The sequence below is a fragment of the Diadema antillarum genome, unplaced genomic scaffold (genome assembly GCF_040938485.1).
Source record: "Diadema antillarum isolate AM-2024a unplaced genomic scaffold, OU_Dant_1.0 scf00000115, whole genome shotgun sequence".
NCBI classification, from domain to species: domain Eukaryota; kingdom Metazoa; phylum Echinodermata; class Echinoidea; order Diadematoida; family Diadematidae; genus Diadema; species Diadema antillarum.
Genome location: NW_027271004.1, coordinates 2,287,364 through 2,304,642, shown reverse-complemented (window position 1 = coordinate 2,304,642; position 17,279 = coordinate 2,287,364). Strand labels below are relative to the sequence as shown.

The 17,279-nt window shown below is 40.4% G+C and overlaps 1 protein-coding gene across 1 annotated transcript in view; it reads left to right on the top strand.

Annotated features, from left to right (window-relative positions):
• The first annotated feature begins 664 nt into the window (after nucleotides 1-664).
• LOC139719811 (uncharacterized) overlaps nucleotides 665-17,279 on the top strand; it is a 44,952-nt gene continuing 28,337 nt past the window's right edge. The window contains exon 1 of the mRNA XM_071631197.1: nucleotides 665-1,004. Within this exon, the coding sequence (XP_071487298.1) occupies nucleotides 909-1,004 (96 nt within the window). The 5' untranslated portion in view covers nucleotides 665-908. The remainder of the gene's footprint in view (nucleotides 1,005-17,279) is intronic.

Genomic DNA, 17,279 nt, shown 5'->3' with positions numbered 1-17,279 from the left:
AGAGTAAACCCGCAAAAATTGCGGCACCGTGTCCCGAGCTCAGGGAATTTGTAAGTCTGCAAACAATGCCCCGGACTTCTCTTTGATGCGATCTTTCTTTCTTGTTCTTTTTCTTCTGTTTCTTTTGGCACAGTACACGAAATCGCTTATGGTTGTCACCACGCGGCTGTTAAGCTACAAACAAAAGAGAGATACAACTTTCCTTGTCGAAATAATGAGCGAGCGCGATCTTGATGCAGCTCGATAATTTGCGTGAGTTTTTTTTTTTTTTTTTTCTCGCAGAGTCACACTGTGTGATTGTGCATGTGTGTGTGGTGTTATATTATTGTATGGTGTGTGTGTGTGTTGTGTGCGCGCAGCGAACGGTTCGCCGCATTACCTTCACGGCACACTTGGCGGCGCTCGAACGAAGAAATGCTATCTACACTCAGCCGGTGGTTGCAGCCACAGATAGCAGAGCCCAGTGCTCACAGATTATAAACGTTGGCTGTTCTACTTGTGAAGCATTTGGTAGGTGCTTTCTTGGTTAGCTGGAGTCCATTTCGGATGATACAGGAATAAGAATATTCAAAGAAGATGAGAACGATGAGACGGTGAAACAGATCTTTCCCCCTTTTTTTTTGTATGCGGACGCCACCGCTCTCAACCAACTGCGCGCCAAGGATCTCACATCTTCTGGATTTCCGCTGAAACCTAACATGAGGGTCAGATGACGTCGGGAATAAACACTTTTCAAGGATTTTCGGTATTCCACTTCCACTTTTCTCAGCGATCAGACACAAATACAACTGTGCTCTGATTTCTGAGGAATTTACGTTTTCCACGCGGAGTCTTCTCCGTGAAGACGAGGAGAGGAGGGGTACTGAAGCGGTCGCTGTACCGGGGAGCTTCGGCGGCAGAGGCACACTATGAAGGACACCAGCCAGCCGATAATCATGCATTCCCCCGACGCAGATGTGGTTGGGAGATACAGGGGCGACAAGCCCGAGAAGACCAGACAACAGGTTGGTTTCCTCTTTTCTCCTAGCTGCTCCTTCTCCATTTCATTCCATTCCATATGGTAAGGATACTTTGCGATTTCGCACTTCATGTATCACCATGCCGAAAGAAAGTTCACGCTGCCGAAAGAAAGTTCTTAATGTCATAATGACGATTACGTTAACGGGTATCACACGAACTCCGTCGGCTTAAAGCGGGACTGCAAGCAAGATTAATGTGATAGCTCACCAAAATTATTACCACTCAGCATACCAGAGCGATGATCAGTCAGCTTTCCAGAATCTCGTTTTTCACCATTGTAGTTCTTCTATTTGAAACTGCTACCAGATCAGAATTTCCTTGTCAAATCATTGTGTCATGGAACAGTATTTGCTGATGTTCAGCGTCCATGTTAGACCGTTGCTACAGTTCTAGGACTGAATCGCTACATTGTTTTACGTGTGTGCGTGATGTGGTTCATCATAGTTGAATGTCTACATCTAGACTAGATACTAGTTATTATGTCTACGATTTCCTCCCCCGCTGTTTGACAAACGATGTTGTTTTACTCCTGTAGTCGAGAATTTAAGCCTCATTTGCATCATACCTTGGAATCTGTCTGGATTAAGTTAACGACCAATGTCACAGATAACAACAATTTATTGGTCAATGATTTTGTAATGGTTCGTCCAAAACTACATCTCTAGTCTGGAAAGAATAAGGTTGTCAATGGGCTGTCACACGAAGTGAGGTAAACACGAAGAAGGAAAAATTTTCAGTCTTATACAACAAGAGGGTGGATGGTAAATTTTCAGAGGTATAGGATGTACAACTTTAAGAGAAGGTCGCAAATCTTACATCAAACGCAACATTCATCTTGTGTGTGAGAGAGCATTGTCGAACAAGATATACACTATAGTACTAAACATATGTTTACATCCAAAAAACTAAGCATTGACTAGATGTATTACCATTATTTTTTCGAGGGGTGATGGGGGGGGGGGGATAGGGATCAGAGTATAATATCATGCTTTCTTTTCTCGGGAAGGCTTATTGTAAATATCCTCCAGGCAAATTGATACCGGAGACTTCGATTTGTTCATGGGACGTCATAATTTTCGGTTATGATAATAAATATCACCACCTCGCACGGGGCGGGAGCGCTCCTGGATATTCCCCGCATGCTGTTGTACTATTATAATCTTGACCCAGTTTGGCTTGGCGTTCTTCTATCGATCTCAAGAGCTGGAATTCACCATCGTCGATCGATATAGCTGCAGAAGGTCTTTATTTTGTCGTCCAATAGTTTGCTAAACGTGTGGACCATGGTTAATGAATATTTTGTCGGGGCTGATATGGACATCAATCACTGCCTTTCAGAGAACATGTGAACGAAAATTAGATTGAAGAATTTAGGGTGGTCGCAACGGGTCAAAAGTCACTGCCGTGTACTATGTGTGCCGATTCGCTCCCTTGCGTACAGCACGGCGAGCGACAAGTTCAAAAACCCGAATACAAGCTTGCGGGCAGTGTTTAACTCACACAATGTCGAACATGCAGAATCGGCTTTTCAGGCGTGAATGAGAAAAGGACTTTTCAAAGCCGGAATTTGTTGTGGTTTGAAAGCGTTGATGGCTTGTGGGTTTGAGTCTGAAAGCATGCATTGCTAGTGTTGCATCTGTGATTGAGACGCAGCCAGCCGTACACAGCGCTTGTCATTGTATACCCCCGCGAATGAATGGCTGGTGGATAGACCAAAGCCGATGCGTTACGATGCATTCTTATCACATGTTGCTAGCTCGCCAGGTATACATGTACTTTAAAACCAGGCGAGTCAAATACAACATGTGTATAAGTTTGTAGTGTTTGTCCCACAGAATCACCTAATGTATAACATGTAGTCCACCGGAGTTAATCACTATTATACAGGAGCTTAAAAACCTCGATGCGCCGAATGGTGTTTTATCAGTTTACTGTAATTTCTCTTGAAGGGTTGACAAACACAACTGTATAAAAAATGATGGCAATGGTGAAACATTTGATAAAGGTTAGGAAAAATGAAAAGTGAAAACAAAATACCGGGACAAATCCCAGAAACTATCTAATATATCCAGGGAAGAGAGCCTGATATAACAGTATACGCTGGGCGAGATGATCTTTAAGTTTTGTAGTACTGCGTGTTTACAAAGTGATAGAACACGATATCATTTATTCACAAATATTGTGTTCTCACTTCCCCGGGGCAATATCAACATTTATCGCCCTTTCAATTAACTGCACTGCTGTTATTAGGTCATTGTCTGGGACGGTGAAAGGGAAGCAAATTACGGACCAGCTGTCCCCTCCGGCCGGCAGCTTGGCGGATGAGTTATGATTATCATTCAGCCAAATCAGTCTTCCTCCATATAGCATGGTATGCGGTGGAGGAAAAGAGGTTGATATTGGTGTAAAACAGGATTATGAGCAAACGTTATGTAGTTAAGGGAAGATTTATATTATGACCAAGAGACTAATCAGAATCGATCAAACTGCAGGTATACACTTAGGTGCTATATAGGTGACTGGATTAGTACATCAGCAAATGAATTATCGGCGATGTAATATCATCTTGATTAGTTTTCACCACAACACAATACTTGACGTTTTCGTGACAGAAATACGGACGATATGTCGATCTATGCCGTTTAATGTAGGCTGTTACTGGCTCAGATCATAAAAAGAAAAAAAAACAACAACAGGAGTTCAAAGTTAGATCAATGACCGAAAAAATTATCTCTAGGGTAGCCAAGCGTGCCAGCGTCGTCCCTGTATTCATCGTTGTCACTCCACGGTCTACCAACTACCGTATCGTAATGCGTTCTGCCTTATGTTCCTCTTCAGCTAAGTTCGTCTAGATTTATTTTTTTTAACAATGTAACAATGTAAAACAGGCTGCGAAAAGAAAGGAAAAAATTTACGTTCGGACGAATTTTAAACAGTGTCAACAGACAGTGGGCACACGCTTGATCTTTTTAAAACAAATATACATTCGACATGCATGAGAATCATTAGATTTACAAAGGATTCTATGTGGAGATGTGACGTGGGTAAATTCGTTCCGTTGTGGTGAAAATATTTGGCAGCTGATGACCACATTCTCACGCCAAACGTGCATATTTTGGCCCCAATATTTGAGGTATAGGTCATCACATAATAAAAGGTGATAGCTGAGGGAGGTAATGGTTGACGAGGCATGATTTTATATACTGTTTATGGATTGTTAGTGAGTTTTTTTTTCTCTGTCATATTTTTTGGTTTGGTTTTCTTCCCACAATCTAAACATGAATCGGATTCTGTGTCATTTCATGGGAAACAAAATTTAAGCACGTAAGCGAGAAACACACAACGCAATAAAGGGAGAAAATTATTGCTAAAGAGAGTAGGTGCTGTCCAACGTATACATGTACAGTGTGTTGTCGATACGGTGCTGATTTTCCCAGAGTTCTATATATTTATCCTTTTCACCTATTGTATACTAGTTCTTATCATGTAGATATTTTGTAGGCCCTTTGTACCTCCCCATATACATCCATTTATTAATACAGTTGTATATCGTATTAAGTACAGGCAGACGTGACTCAAATGTCTGGAAAACGTGACTATCTTTTGATTCCCACATTTGGGGTTTCTTCGTGGTTTTTGTCTTCTTCTTCATTTTGTTTGTTTGTTTGTTTATTTATTCACCGTATAAAATAAAAAAAATAACAATGATACAATACAACTGGAATATATAACTGAAGAAAAACGGATGGATTGCCCTTCTTCATTTTCTGTCTGAATTCTCGCATGACCGGCTGCCCATTTTTTCCCCAAACATAATTATATTGAATTGCTAACGACATGCTTTTACCGCTCTCGAATTTAGGCTCCAAGTGGCGGAAACCGAATTCTTGTACATGTATGCATTATATATAATTATTCAATGATGTGGTCAATTTGGTCTCTTGCGCACACTTTGTACACTGGAACGATCATTTGCTGTTTGATGGAACATTCGTACACCTCCCAGTGTCTCCAGACGCAAAACAACAACCTAATGTAAAATGATACTTTGTTCTACTCGGAGTTGTTTTGCAGTAATATGAAATGCCAGAGTTTGTCCTGATTTATACTGTATAAAATGCAGATTCGGGGAAAGGATTCATATATACGCAGTGTAGTTTTATGTCCCTGCACTTATACATTGTACAAGTGTATGCTTTTGGGTTTTTTTTATGCCTCCGCCACGAAGTGGTGCCGGAGGCATTATGTTTTCGGGTTGTCCGTCCGTCCGTCCGTCCTTCCGTCCGTCCGTCCGTCCGTCCGTCCTTCCGTCCGTCCGTCCGTCTTTCCGTCCGTCCGTAATGAATTTTGTGGACAAGGTAACTATCAAAAGCTGTTGAGGTATCCTGATGAAACTTGGCATGTATGTGTATTAGGGGGTGAAGTTGTGCCTATCAACTTTTGGGTGCACGTGCTCAAGGTCAAAGGTCAAAAGGTCAAGGTCAAATACATAAAATTTCACTATTTCCACCATATCTATGCAATGCCTGAAGATATTTTCTTGAAACTTAGTGTATACATGTATTACCCAATTTAGATTCTCTGATGAAAGTTTGGGTCATGAGGTCAAAGGTCAAAGGTCAAAAGGTCGAGTAAAAGTATTAAAACTTCTTTTTTTCTCTGTAAATTGGAAAATTGTTCAAGGTATCTTCATGGAACATAGTATATATACATGTACTGACTGGCAGTGATTATCTAGAGAATGTAGGGTTCATGGGGTCAAAGGTCAGGGGTCAAAGGTCAAGTGCAACACTTCAAAATTTTACTATTTCCCTCATGTTCATGCAATGCCAGCAGGATTAGTATTTTTTTTTTTACACTTGGTGTATGCATGTGTAACCTAATAGAAATTCTCTGGAGAGTTTTTTTTTTCTTTTTCTTTTTTTATTGCCTCAAAGGTCAAAAGGTCAAAGATCAAGTGAAAGTGCTGAACTAACTTTTTCCTCCATATCTCGGAAGTGGCTCAATTTATCGTGAAACCTACTGCATATCTATGCATGTTCTACCTGAAAGTGATTATCTTATGAATTTTAGGGTCTAAGGCCAGATGAACATGGTAACAATTTACTATTCAGTACAGAAATTGCACTTTTTCTCCATACCGGTACCATGAAAATTACTCAATGCATAAATGTATGAATGGGTCAAAGTCAAGTTAAAGTCCTTAAATCCCCAAATACATGCTCTCCTATTCATCCAATTAAACCAAGTTCAAGGAAGGTGAACATTCAACACATTTCTGACAAACTTGTCATTTCAATATTTTGCCAGTTTTGTGAAAATGTAATCACACATTGTCCACATGGACTATCTAGACCTATTAGGAGAATCATGCATTATGGCGGAGGCATACCAGTCGCCATAGCGACATTTCTAGTTATCTTGACGTTATGACGAGCTGTCCGTGTGAAAAATATACAAAGTAGATTTTTGACGTAACATTTTTCACAATTACACCTAAGATTTATCTAATTCATTTGTCACATATCCGATTAATGTAAGTGAAGGGTTAGGTTGACTACAATGTGATATGCAGTAGATTGCAATGTGAGATGCCTCATTGATTAACGATTTATCAGCAGCAGATGTATGCCCCTTTCCTTGTCCCCTTATAACTTACAGATGACAAGGATTGAAAGGGTGTTTCATCAAACGTGTTTAATGATATAAAAAAATTAACCGTGTTGAATAATCTCGTAATGCCATCCATGATTATGATGGAGCGCTTTTTGTCATTAGTATTTCCATTTGAAAACATTAACACTTTACAGTTTTGGCAGATATTATAACGAGTTTCAAAACATCATGTGGAATGGACACTTGAGAATTGGCGTTATTCCCTCTCCTCCCCACCCCTGTAATTTGTCATCATTAAGTGCCTTCGAGCGAGCTATCAATGCGATGTCTTATGCATCACGTGCATTAATCTTTGCCCGTTTCCATGGCGATATCAGAATTCTTCCACCGGGCAACCTTATGACATTTCGGATTGGTGGGCTGGCTGGCGAGCGAGTGTACACATACGGTAACTCCACACTGCGCATACGTTTATTCTTGCTGCTCGAGCATGATTTTCGGATGAATATTACCTCCTGGGATGAATTGTCTGTGTCATGTTTTACCCTCTGTGGGTTGATATCGACTTCATCATCACCATCTTATTCTCCTCCTCCTCCTCCTCCTCCTTCATGAAGAGTAAATGTGAAGCGAACCAAAAGTTAACTGTTTTGTGTTCCCTCCAAAAGAAAAAGAAATAAGCGCACTGGAATATGGTTCGGATAGGTCTTTTTTTTTTCATTAACTGCGTAAAAGTAATCCCATGTGCGTCAGCAAAGATTTTTTATTTTCATATTACTACGAGCATGAAAATTGATCCCTGACGAAAACGCATATTTCCTGTTATAACTTCGAAACTTTGTGTATGTGTCGTTTGCAAGAAATACAAGACACAAATTTTATATATGTGTATGTGTGTGTGCGTGTGAATTTTTCACAGAACGACAGACCCTGCCAAATTTTCGAAACAGCTAACATTGAACACAAATTTTGATTTAAAACGAATTGATGTGGAAACGTTTGACCTATGTATGGGATATATCTTTATGATAATATATATTGTACATTTTTATTTCGTAATATTTTTCATGTATACCGAAATATGATCGCATTTCTTCGTGAATAATCAAACCATTGTATCGTAGTGCAATGAATACACAGTTGTTATATTGCGTTTGTATGATTTATGTGTAGTACGACGCTTTCGTTATTATCACACAAGTCATGTTCATGTTGGAAGCATACGCTTTATATGTTAATGCGTTGTTCCATGCAGAAAGAGCTGCAGACGAACATCCGAAAGGTTAATACATTCACTCGATGTGCAAGTCCTGTTTAGTTTGTAGTCGAAAAGAAGGTTCCGTTGCACTTTTCGTCTCCCTGTGATGGATGTTCTTCGCTGTGTGCAAACCACTCTGTATTGTTTCGTCGGAACGGCGTAGTGAATTTGGGGGGTATTTTCAACAACCCGCGCGGGGCGTCATATTTGAAAAACGGGCAATAAATCAAGCTTTCCAATCTCGTCTGCCGGGCCCGGAACAGATCAAATATTTACCGTCTGAAAGTTGTTCTGTGTGTATAGGAGAGGATGTACAAACTTCCACCACACTATAGAGTAAAGCGGTGTGTCTGTGTGTGTGTGTGTGTTTTTTTCTTGCTTCTTAGCTTTGTCATGACTATTCCATTGTCATTTTCTTTTCTTTCGCGATGGCGTCCTTGTCATTTCCTCCGCAAGTGACATCGCTGAGTACACGGTTAACAAGCTCAATTATGTTCCATTTCTGGGCTATTATCCCCGCTACATACCTCGCGATCAAGCGATTACGAAATAAGGAACGAGTTAACGATCGGCAAACGAAAACTTAGTCTCGTTCGGAGACCCCGCGCGTGTTCGTTCATACTTATCATCATCCCGCCGCCGGTCTCGATTCTCATAATATGCATGTATGCAGGACATTTATGGCCAAATTAAAGGCATGCATTCGACCCGATGACAGTGGGAAATGTAAATATCAACAGTGTCCTGCTTATCACCCCCCGACATCCACCTTAATACATTAGCCTAAATCCAAGGGTGGGACATACAGCACACAAAGTATAACTTCAGAGTGGGTTGACGTTCGTGAACAATACATGTACCCCCAAAGTGGAGTGACCATTACCTTCACATGTTCCAAAGAATGTTCCCTCGAGCAAGGGACAAGGTTTGGCCTTCCGGACAAGCAGCAGGTAGATACCACATTCAATGTGTCGATTACAGGAATGTAGGTCCCAACAATGACACTGAATACAATACCTCAGCCATTGTCGAACGAATCAGAATCTCTTTCGAAATGCCCCCAGGTAATCTCATCTGTTACGAGGCTTGGTATCGGAGCCTACGGTGTTAGTTTTAGCCGGTCAAGTGAAACGTTCTTTTCAGAATGGATTCTTTTCCCTTTCTTGTCGAGGAAAGCGATAGTATCGATTGTCTGTCCCGCTGGGAGCTGTATTCTTTTCTTTGTTGTTTACTTTCAAAGAGTATCTATTGCACCCCGCGAGGACTTTCATTCATTGTTTTTCCTTTCACTCTCGCGCTGGTGAAATAAAAGTCCCTTTATTTACATTATCATTGTCTCGAATTCCTCGTTCTGTCGCAACACTGGCAACTTGTTGTTTGTAACTTGGCCTAATAGCTAATAAAACTTATTTACATTTTGTCGTCTTCGGGTTACTAGGATGTTATACTGGCTTACAACCAGTTAATCGGGCACAAAATACCCGATTGTAACTCTCTGAACAATACTGCAAAGATGTAACTTAATCGTCGGGCGGGATTACAACATGTTACACCGATTTCCTCGATCTCTGTATACGCGAGCTGATCGATATTTTGTTGAAATTTGGTAGATCGTTTGCTGACACAAAACGAATGGTAGTTAAACTCATGCTATTACATCGCATGAAAGAGTCCATTACAGGTGGGGTGTTAGCATGAATTTCGCAATAGAGAATCTAATTAGGATAAAACCGAATAAGTTCAAGATATATATGACTGCTCTGTTACACCATTTTCCGAAGTGGCCTCCGTTTAAGACCTGGGGGCATTTCATGAAGCATTTTGTCCGACAAAGTTGTCGGACCAATTTGCTCTCAGCCAATCAGACGCAAGGATTTCGATAGCTTGTAACAGTTTGTCAGAAAAATATCCGACCAAAACGCTTCGTGAAATGCCCCCCTGATAATTGAACTTGAAGCAAAGTTGATAAATGTGAACTTGTCGTCAAAAATTCGAAACAAAATATGCACTTCGGAAATGTTCGTGCGACATCGTCGTGCGATGTATAGGTGTGTGACCGGATATTACTGCAGACAAACTGAAATCGTGTGTGTGTGTGTGTGTGTATGTGCATGCGCGCATGCGCGCGCGCGCGCGTGTGTGTGTGTGTGTGTGTGTGGCTGAGGTGTGTTGACTTTCACTCCGAATTCAAGCACTCTGACTTTACAGTCATAATTTCAGAGGGTTTCCGCACCTAACATATTGGATGGGAAACACACAGATACGAGTAAGTTCTCATCTTGAGTAGATCATCGCTACCTACGAACTCTCGGATTCGTTACCATGGTAACGGATTGTTTGCGTCGTCTGGTTTTAGCATGCATGACAAAGTGGTAAATGGGGGAGGGATCTCTATTTGTGTTTTGGGTCAAGCATCTTCATGACACAATATGAGAGCTTGTGGAAGACACAAATAACACAAGACTCATCAATATGAATAGCAAGCTAAGACTTCTCATGATTCTAAATACATGTGCTTGTTCATAGACCATAATCACCGATAATGTAGTCTGATTATGCCTTTTTATATGTTCATTTCGAACTATTATTCATCCAACAATGACACAATTTACAAAAGAACACACAGCAGTCCCTTCCATATTTCTCTGATATACATAGTTTGATAAGAAGCGGGATAATGACGTTGCGCTTTAGTTAAAGTTGTGACGTACGAACACAGGGAGGATGGAACTTTCTGCCGCTTCGCACGAGTTGAGACATTCTTCTTGCGCCGAGAACCGTCAAGTCCCCGTAATAAGGACATCAAAGACAGCTAATAAACGTCCGCGTCAAGTCAAGTGCCAACAGCATCCCATAACAATGGGACAGCGGAGTCCATAGCAGCTGAAAAGCCCGGCAAATCCGATCATCAATCCATACAGCCGTGGCAGGAGGGCATGGCGTGAGCGCTGATTAGCCGCGGTGCGTCCTCGTTCATTAGCGGCAAATGATCGCCGGACAGCAAAGTTCATTGACACGCCAAAGGGTCGCCGGAAAACTCACCATAAGGGCCATAATCATGGGTCATGATGGCCTTATCGATCGATAAACGCGATTACAGAGGATAACATTCAGTTGAGGTCCAGTGGCTGGAACGGCCGCAACCTTTTTAGCAAGGGCAAATCCAACTTCATGTTTTGCCATTTAAAGGCTGGGTGAAATCCGGCTTAGTGATCAACGCTGCGCTCACGTCAGACACTGTATTGTTAATAAAAAGAAACCAGCGACAACAGAACTTCATGGTATAGTGGTTACTGCCGTAGATTCTTTAAATAGGAGAGCCCAAGTTCGCGTCCTGGCTCTGTTTATAAATCCGTGGACAAGATGTTCAATCACGACCCTCTTCACTCAGGATACCTCGCAGTGCTGGGGTAATACGAGGAAGAACCACGAGACCCTTCCATAGGTCAATGCTTGTTCAGAACCCCGCCACCCTTACTTAACCATTTCTGTGCCAGGGACGTTGGACAGTGTGTATCATGCTATGATGTTTTCTACGCCAATCAACACTCAAAGCAAACAAAGGGTTATAGAAAACATCTACTTAACATCTTTTTATGAGTACTGTAGAAGCAATATAATACGCGGTGGTGGTAGTTTAATATAGTAACTATATTGAATGGCCTCAGATTTAGTGCCAACATAATTTAGAAAAAGCAAAATAAAAACAAACCTTGAAGCCATTACGCCATTGTTGCTATTACTGTAGATGATTTTTTTTTACAGTAACACTATTAAATAGTATTTTGATACTATAATAGCAGTCCTATGTCCCCCCCCCCCCCCCCAACTACAACAGCAGTTCTCGTGTAGAAAATTTTATTTGACTTGATATTTCCAGCATGTCTGGATAATCAAAGCTGTATCTTATAAATCCGTTTCCGTTGTAATCCAGTGATTTTCAGTTTACATCATCATGCATTCAAATAACAGTCAATGTGCTTGGGTTTGATAAGGTAACTCCTCTCAATGTTTATTACGGCTTAGCATAGCGCTAGCTGTCATGGTCAAGATGTACATGTACGTTGCACCTTCCCCATTGGCCTGCAAAATGTTTGGGTCATTGCTCTCTGGGGCGTGGTGGATTGGGGTCATCGATTGACCGTCCATCTTGAGTCAAGAGGCGCTTACTTCCATTGTCCACTTATCCCTGTGTCCAGTGGTCACTCTTCTCCACGGGGCGTTGGTCTTAGTGGCTGCTGGCCATTGAAGAGGGCTATAATTTTGACTTTTTTTCCGAAGTGTATGCATGTTCATGCCTATACATGCAAGAGATGGTGATTTTGAAGCTAAAGCTTGTTCAAGTACAGTACAATTTGACGCCAGCGAGAACAACAACCGTACACCTCCAATTTCTGCCAAGTTTTGATATCGTTTTGAAAATTTTCACTTAGTTGCGACGCTACGCTCGACTATTTGGGGTTTTTCCAAACAGAATCAGTGAAAAAAAAGCAGGTTTGGCGACGGTTGCCCTTTCATTGTGATATCAACCGGTGTCGGATTGGAGATTTATTGTCAGGAATAGTATTCGACATGAATTTGTTTCGCTTTTTATGTTTCCCTTTTTTTCTGAGATTATCATCTGACTTTCGAACTCAGTTTTTCGTCATTTTTTTCTAATGCATTTATATCCTAGTTTCAAATCCTAATATATCTAACTAATCAGTACTCTGATATTATTCAGCCAAGAATGACGTTATGTTTTACACTTTTATGGCGGAAACTTTTTATCATATTTTGTGTGTGCAAGATGAATGGAAAATTGTGAGGTGATTTCATCATCAGCCCTTTCATATGCATATTCATATAAAGTGCTCGAGAACTGCTTTGGAAAAATTAGCACAAATTCATAATTGCGTATCTGCGTTAGTTTTTTTTTTTTTTTAATCAAACTTTTACTGTCGTGCTTGTAAAATTGTCCTCTTTCTTTTCAGAATAACTTGTATGTGGCCCGGAATTCCCCTATAAGTGTTTATAATAATAATGGTGTTAACATGGCGCTGTAAAATTAACTAACAAACAAATACAAAATAAAATTGATAGGCAGAAAATGTTCGATCTATCAATAGCCAACTGATGTCCGTCATCGATGTAACACAGAACTTGGTTCCTGCATTCACGAACTAATGAGTCTGATTAAATTCCAGGGGAGCATTTCATGAAGCATTTTGTCCGACAAAGTTGTCAGAAAAATTTGCTCCCAGCCAATGACATGCAAGGATTTCGATAGCTTGTAACAGTTTGTCAGAAAAATATCCGACCAAACTGCTTCATGAAATGCCCCCTGGGCGAACTAACAGACATTGAAATTACAGCGCTTAATTTAAGATGCAGGTTTGTGCGCAGTGGGCAGGCAAGCTATTGACAAGTTTATACTAGCAACATGGCGGGCAATCGTCTCTTCTTCACGCGAGGATTAAAATGCCTGCGACGGTCCAGTGGTGTGTGAAATCCCCATCCCAAAAATAAAAGAAAGAAAGAAGGAGAGAAAAAAGAACCAGAATGGTGAGGATTCCTTACTGGTTCCATACGGCCACTATATCACTCTCACTTATTTTGCCCATTGAAACGTACCGACGGGCACTTGTCGGTCGACAAAACCGTATAATTGTGACTTTTCCCCCTGGGGTTGCCGAGTTTGTTTTCAGTATTGTGTCTTTGTACTTCGTGACACCATATGAACCCTGGTGTCACCATTCCGTTCAATTTCTGCTCCCTCATCACGTGATACATCCATTCTCTCCTTTTTATTTTTATTTTTTCATACCGTTCCATGCGTCCTTGTCCGATCGGTATGGCAACTACCATCATAATCATTGTATTGAACCCTTAAAACACTTTTACTGCCCTGTTGTTTAATTTTGTAGATGTAGTAAAATAGTTAATGTACTTCACGGAGGGGGGGGGGGGGCGATTTTCCCCAACATTGCAGGTATATCTGTCACCACTGTCATCCTTGCCATCCAGGGCTGCGTTCGTGTACTCGTGATCTGTTGAAAGCGAGCCCGCGCTGTAAAGCTACGTATACAATTTCTCCTCGTAATAAAAAGAGAGAAGGGTGGGGGGGGGGGGGGTGAGAAAGAGAATATCAAATGTTTCCAGTGAGTCCCAGGGTTCAAAATTTATCGTGTGCGCAGTTATTCTTCGATCATCATCATCCTCTCTTTTTCTCTCTTTCTCATTCAATGTAATTTTTACAAGACAAAAGCAACACTTATTATGTGAATACATCACTGTAATTTATTAGTATAAATACAGTATGTGCATGTATGTATGTGTCTAGGTATAGAGGTATGTCGAGTTGATCTGGCGAGACTAGTATCCGGAGGTTTTTATCATCTCCTCCCCTTCCTTTCTTCTTCTTCTCTCTCTCTCTCTCTCTCTCTCTCTCTCCCTCTCCCTAACCCGTATTCCACGAGCATCATGTTGGACCCTCTTGTTTTTCTTCACTATAATGTTATTTGTTATCGGTTGCCAAACAGTCAAGCGTTGTGCTTATTATTGGCAATCGTTCTGTATGCAAATTATTAACATGTTACTCATGTAATTATACTACAGATGTATTGCATAATTGATGAAAATGATGAAAATTGTATAAAGTATACTACCGGTATTTTGTACTTTGTTAATGAAATTGCAGAAAATTGATGTATTTGAAAAAAAAAATGGCATACAGAGAATAAATAAATCAAATCAAATCAAATCAAATCCTCTTCCTCCTCCTCCTCCTCCTCATCATCATCATCGTCATCATCATCATCATCATCATCATGAAAAAAGCAGCAGTGGTGACATCTCTTTGACGCAAAACACCCTCTTCCTATTCCCCAACGGCAATGATAAAAGAAAAAAAAAAACTTTCCCTCGGAAACGTAGTCTTGAAAGGTCCTCCTATATATTTGCCCTGACTCATCGCAGCATGTTGCTATGACAACCAATGGTCGCTGACACCTTTCCTCTGGGCTAGACGAGTGTAAGATGCAAACATCTCGTGGATCCAAGCGACTTTGATGTACGCAGTAACTGCAATCGAGTAGAGAGGAAATTTTGCGGCAGAGCCTTTTCATTATCACGTTTACTCCCTCCCCCTTCCCTCTGTGTGTATATGTATCTGTGTGTTTGTGTATGTGATCTACCTTATGAGAACATTACAATATTTTGTTGCTTCGCTGAAGAAAAAAAAAATTGTACGGCAATTACTCCATTATTCCGAGAAAAAAAAATATTTGACCGTATACAATACAAAAACAGAAGAAAATGTGTTCATGTCGTACTTTTGAACCCAAACTTAGTTTGTGGAAGATGAAGATATGCACCCACTTCCGTTCCAGGTGTCATTTTTCAGACAAGATCAGATAGAAATCTCAACGTTCAGAAGATTATGATGTTAAGTATACATATAGTATCATATGATTACAAAGACGTGGTGATGTCTCTCATATAGATAAATTGATGTGAAATTATTGTCACATTTTGGCTTACTTTAGAGAATTGCTATATTAACCATCACGAAAGAACTAAAAGACAATTCATTGGGAGATAAAGGTATATGTCTATAATGTGAAAACGTGAAGACCTATGCATGGTACATACATGGTTAGAATGATAAGTTAGGCCTGTGGTGCTTTTACAAATTATGATTATGGTACACCCTGAACACTACACCGAGAAGATAAAGTTGCTCTTCGGATTCTGTCCAGTCAGTCCAACACAACAGAGATATCTTACACGAAGTCTGATCAACCTTGATCGAATGTTAGCCCTTGGATTTTACGTAATCGTTTTGACCTAGACTCACTAAACATGCTAAAAGCCTTAAGCTTTGGCCTTAAAAGACGTTTCTTGTTTCTTGAGTCACGCTCCATGACAATAGCATTAGCTAAACGCTCTCGCTCGATGAGTCAAGGACTTTGTTAACCCAAACAATTTGCAAACTTTGAAAAAGAATTGTGTGACGAATTTAATCTTTGTCAGATTATGTCCTTCGCTCGCGCATCCTGCTTGAGAAGGATTATAAAGAACAGTGACCAACACAAAGCAATTACAACGGCGTGGAAGACGCCCGACTCTGAAAGTATAGCAAAATAGTGAAATGATATAATGGGGAGCAACCACACCCCTATAACAAAGTAGTTTAAAGTACCACATGTTTGGCAACATTCTGATACTTGGAACGAGCACATCTGCAAATTTGAGGAGGTGGCGACGTCTAGTTTATGTGTGTGTCACTGCGCCCAACAGAATCAATTTTCGGCGAGAATAATGTGAAATTTATATATCAACCTTTTTTATATTCGGTTCTGATGAAACGTCCACCACGATTTTCGCCTGATTTTACACTCTTCTTTTTTCTTCATAATATTATCGAAGCTAACTTTAATTAATGTGCAGTTGTACTTTAAGCGTCTCACGAAAGGTCTTGATGGAGATTATGTAACTATAATTATTAATTTGTCTCTCAGTATCCAAAGCAACGTCACTTCCGAGATGTTTTCATGAATCAATGGATCATTTTGATTTTCATCGCAGGTCTGAGTATTGGCTCAAGCATAACTTTCATTTTTCACGATTCTCAAACAATGACGAAATCTAGTCACTTTATTCGTAAAGACAACTAATGTACAAAATGGAGCACCTTATCACAGCGAAACCGTACTGGATTGAATGCAATTGTCATTATCTTTCAGGTCTGTTAATGTAATTCACTAACAGAAGTGAAATAATGACACTAACACTAATAGACGTGAACTAATGATACGATCATAACATAAAAACGCATAATTTTATTCTATTCAGCAATACTAACATGAACTTGGTGTGGAAATCCACCTAAGGGTGGTGTTTGACATTCGCCGTATTCGTCATCAAAGTATTGAGTGTAGTTTATCATCACTCAGCATGCCGTACTCTGTTTACTAAGTTTTCTTGTACCCGCATAAATACTTAATTCTCCTAATTAAAGTTTATGAAGCGTTTTATCCGCAATGACGTTCTAAAACAATAGCTTTCTGAGAAGAGTGCACGCGTTGCCTTTATCACGTGTATCCTCGCTCATGTGAACTTCAATGTTACTGACGTATACATTATTGTACAGTGTACTACAAAGTACAACTGCTAACTACAATGTTACTGTCGAACAAAAGGGTTCCTTTCACAAGAGAGATCAATGCAGGTCAGTGTTCGTTTTCATGTAGCATGTCGTCTGCCAGGTTGACTGAGACAAATGCTTTTGTTACTGTGGTTTCCACAATTCTAAAGGACAAAGAGCATGCAGTAGATTCTTTCATGCACTTGCATAAAGCATGAAACGCAGAGAAACCAAACTATCAGCTCTGTGACAAGGGTG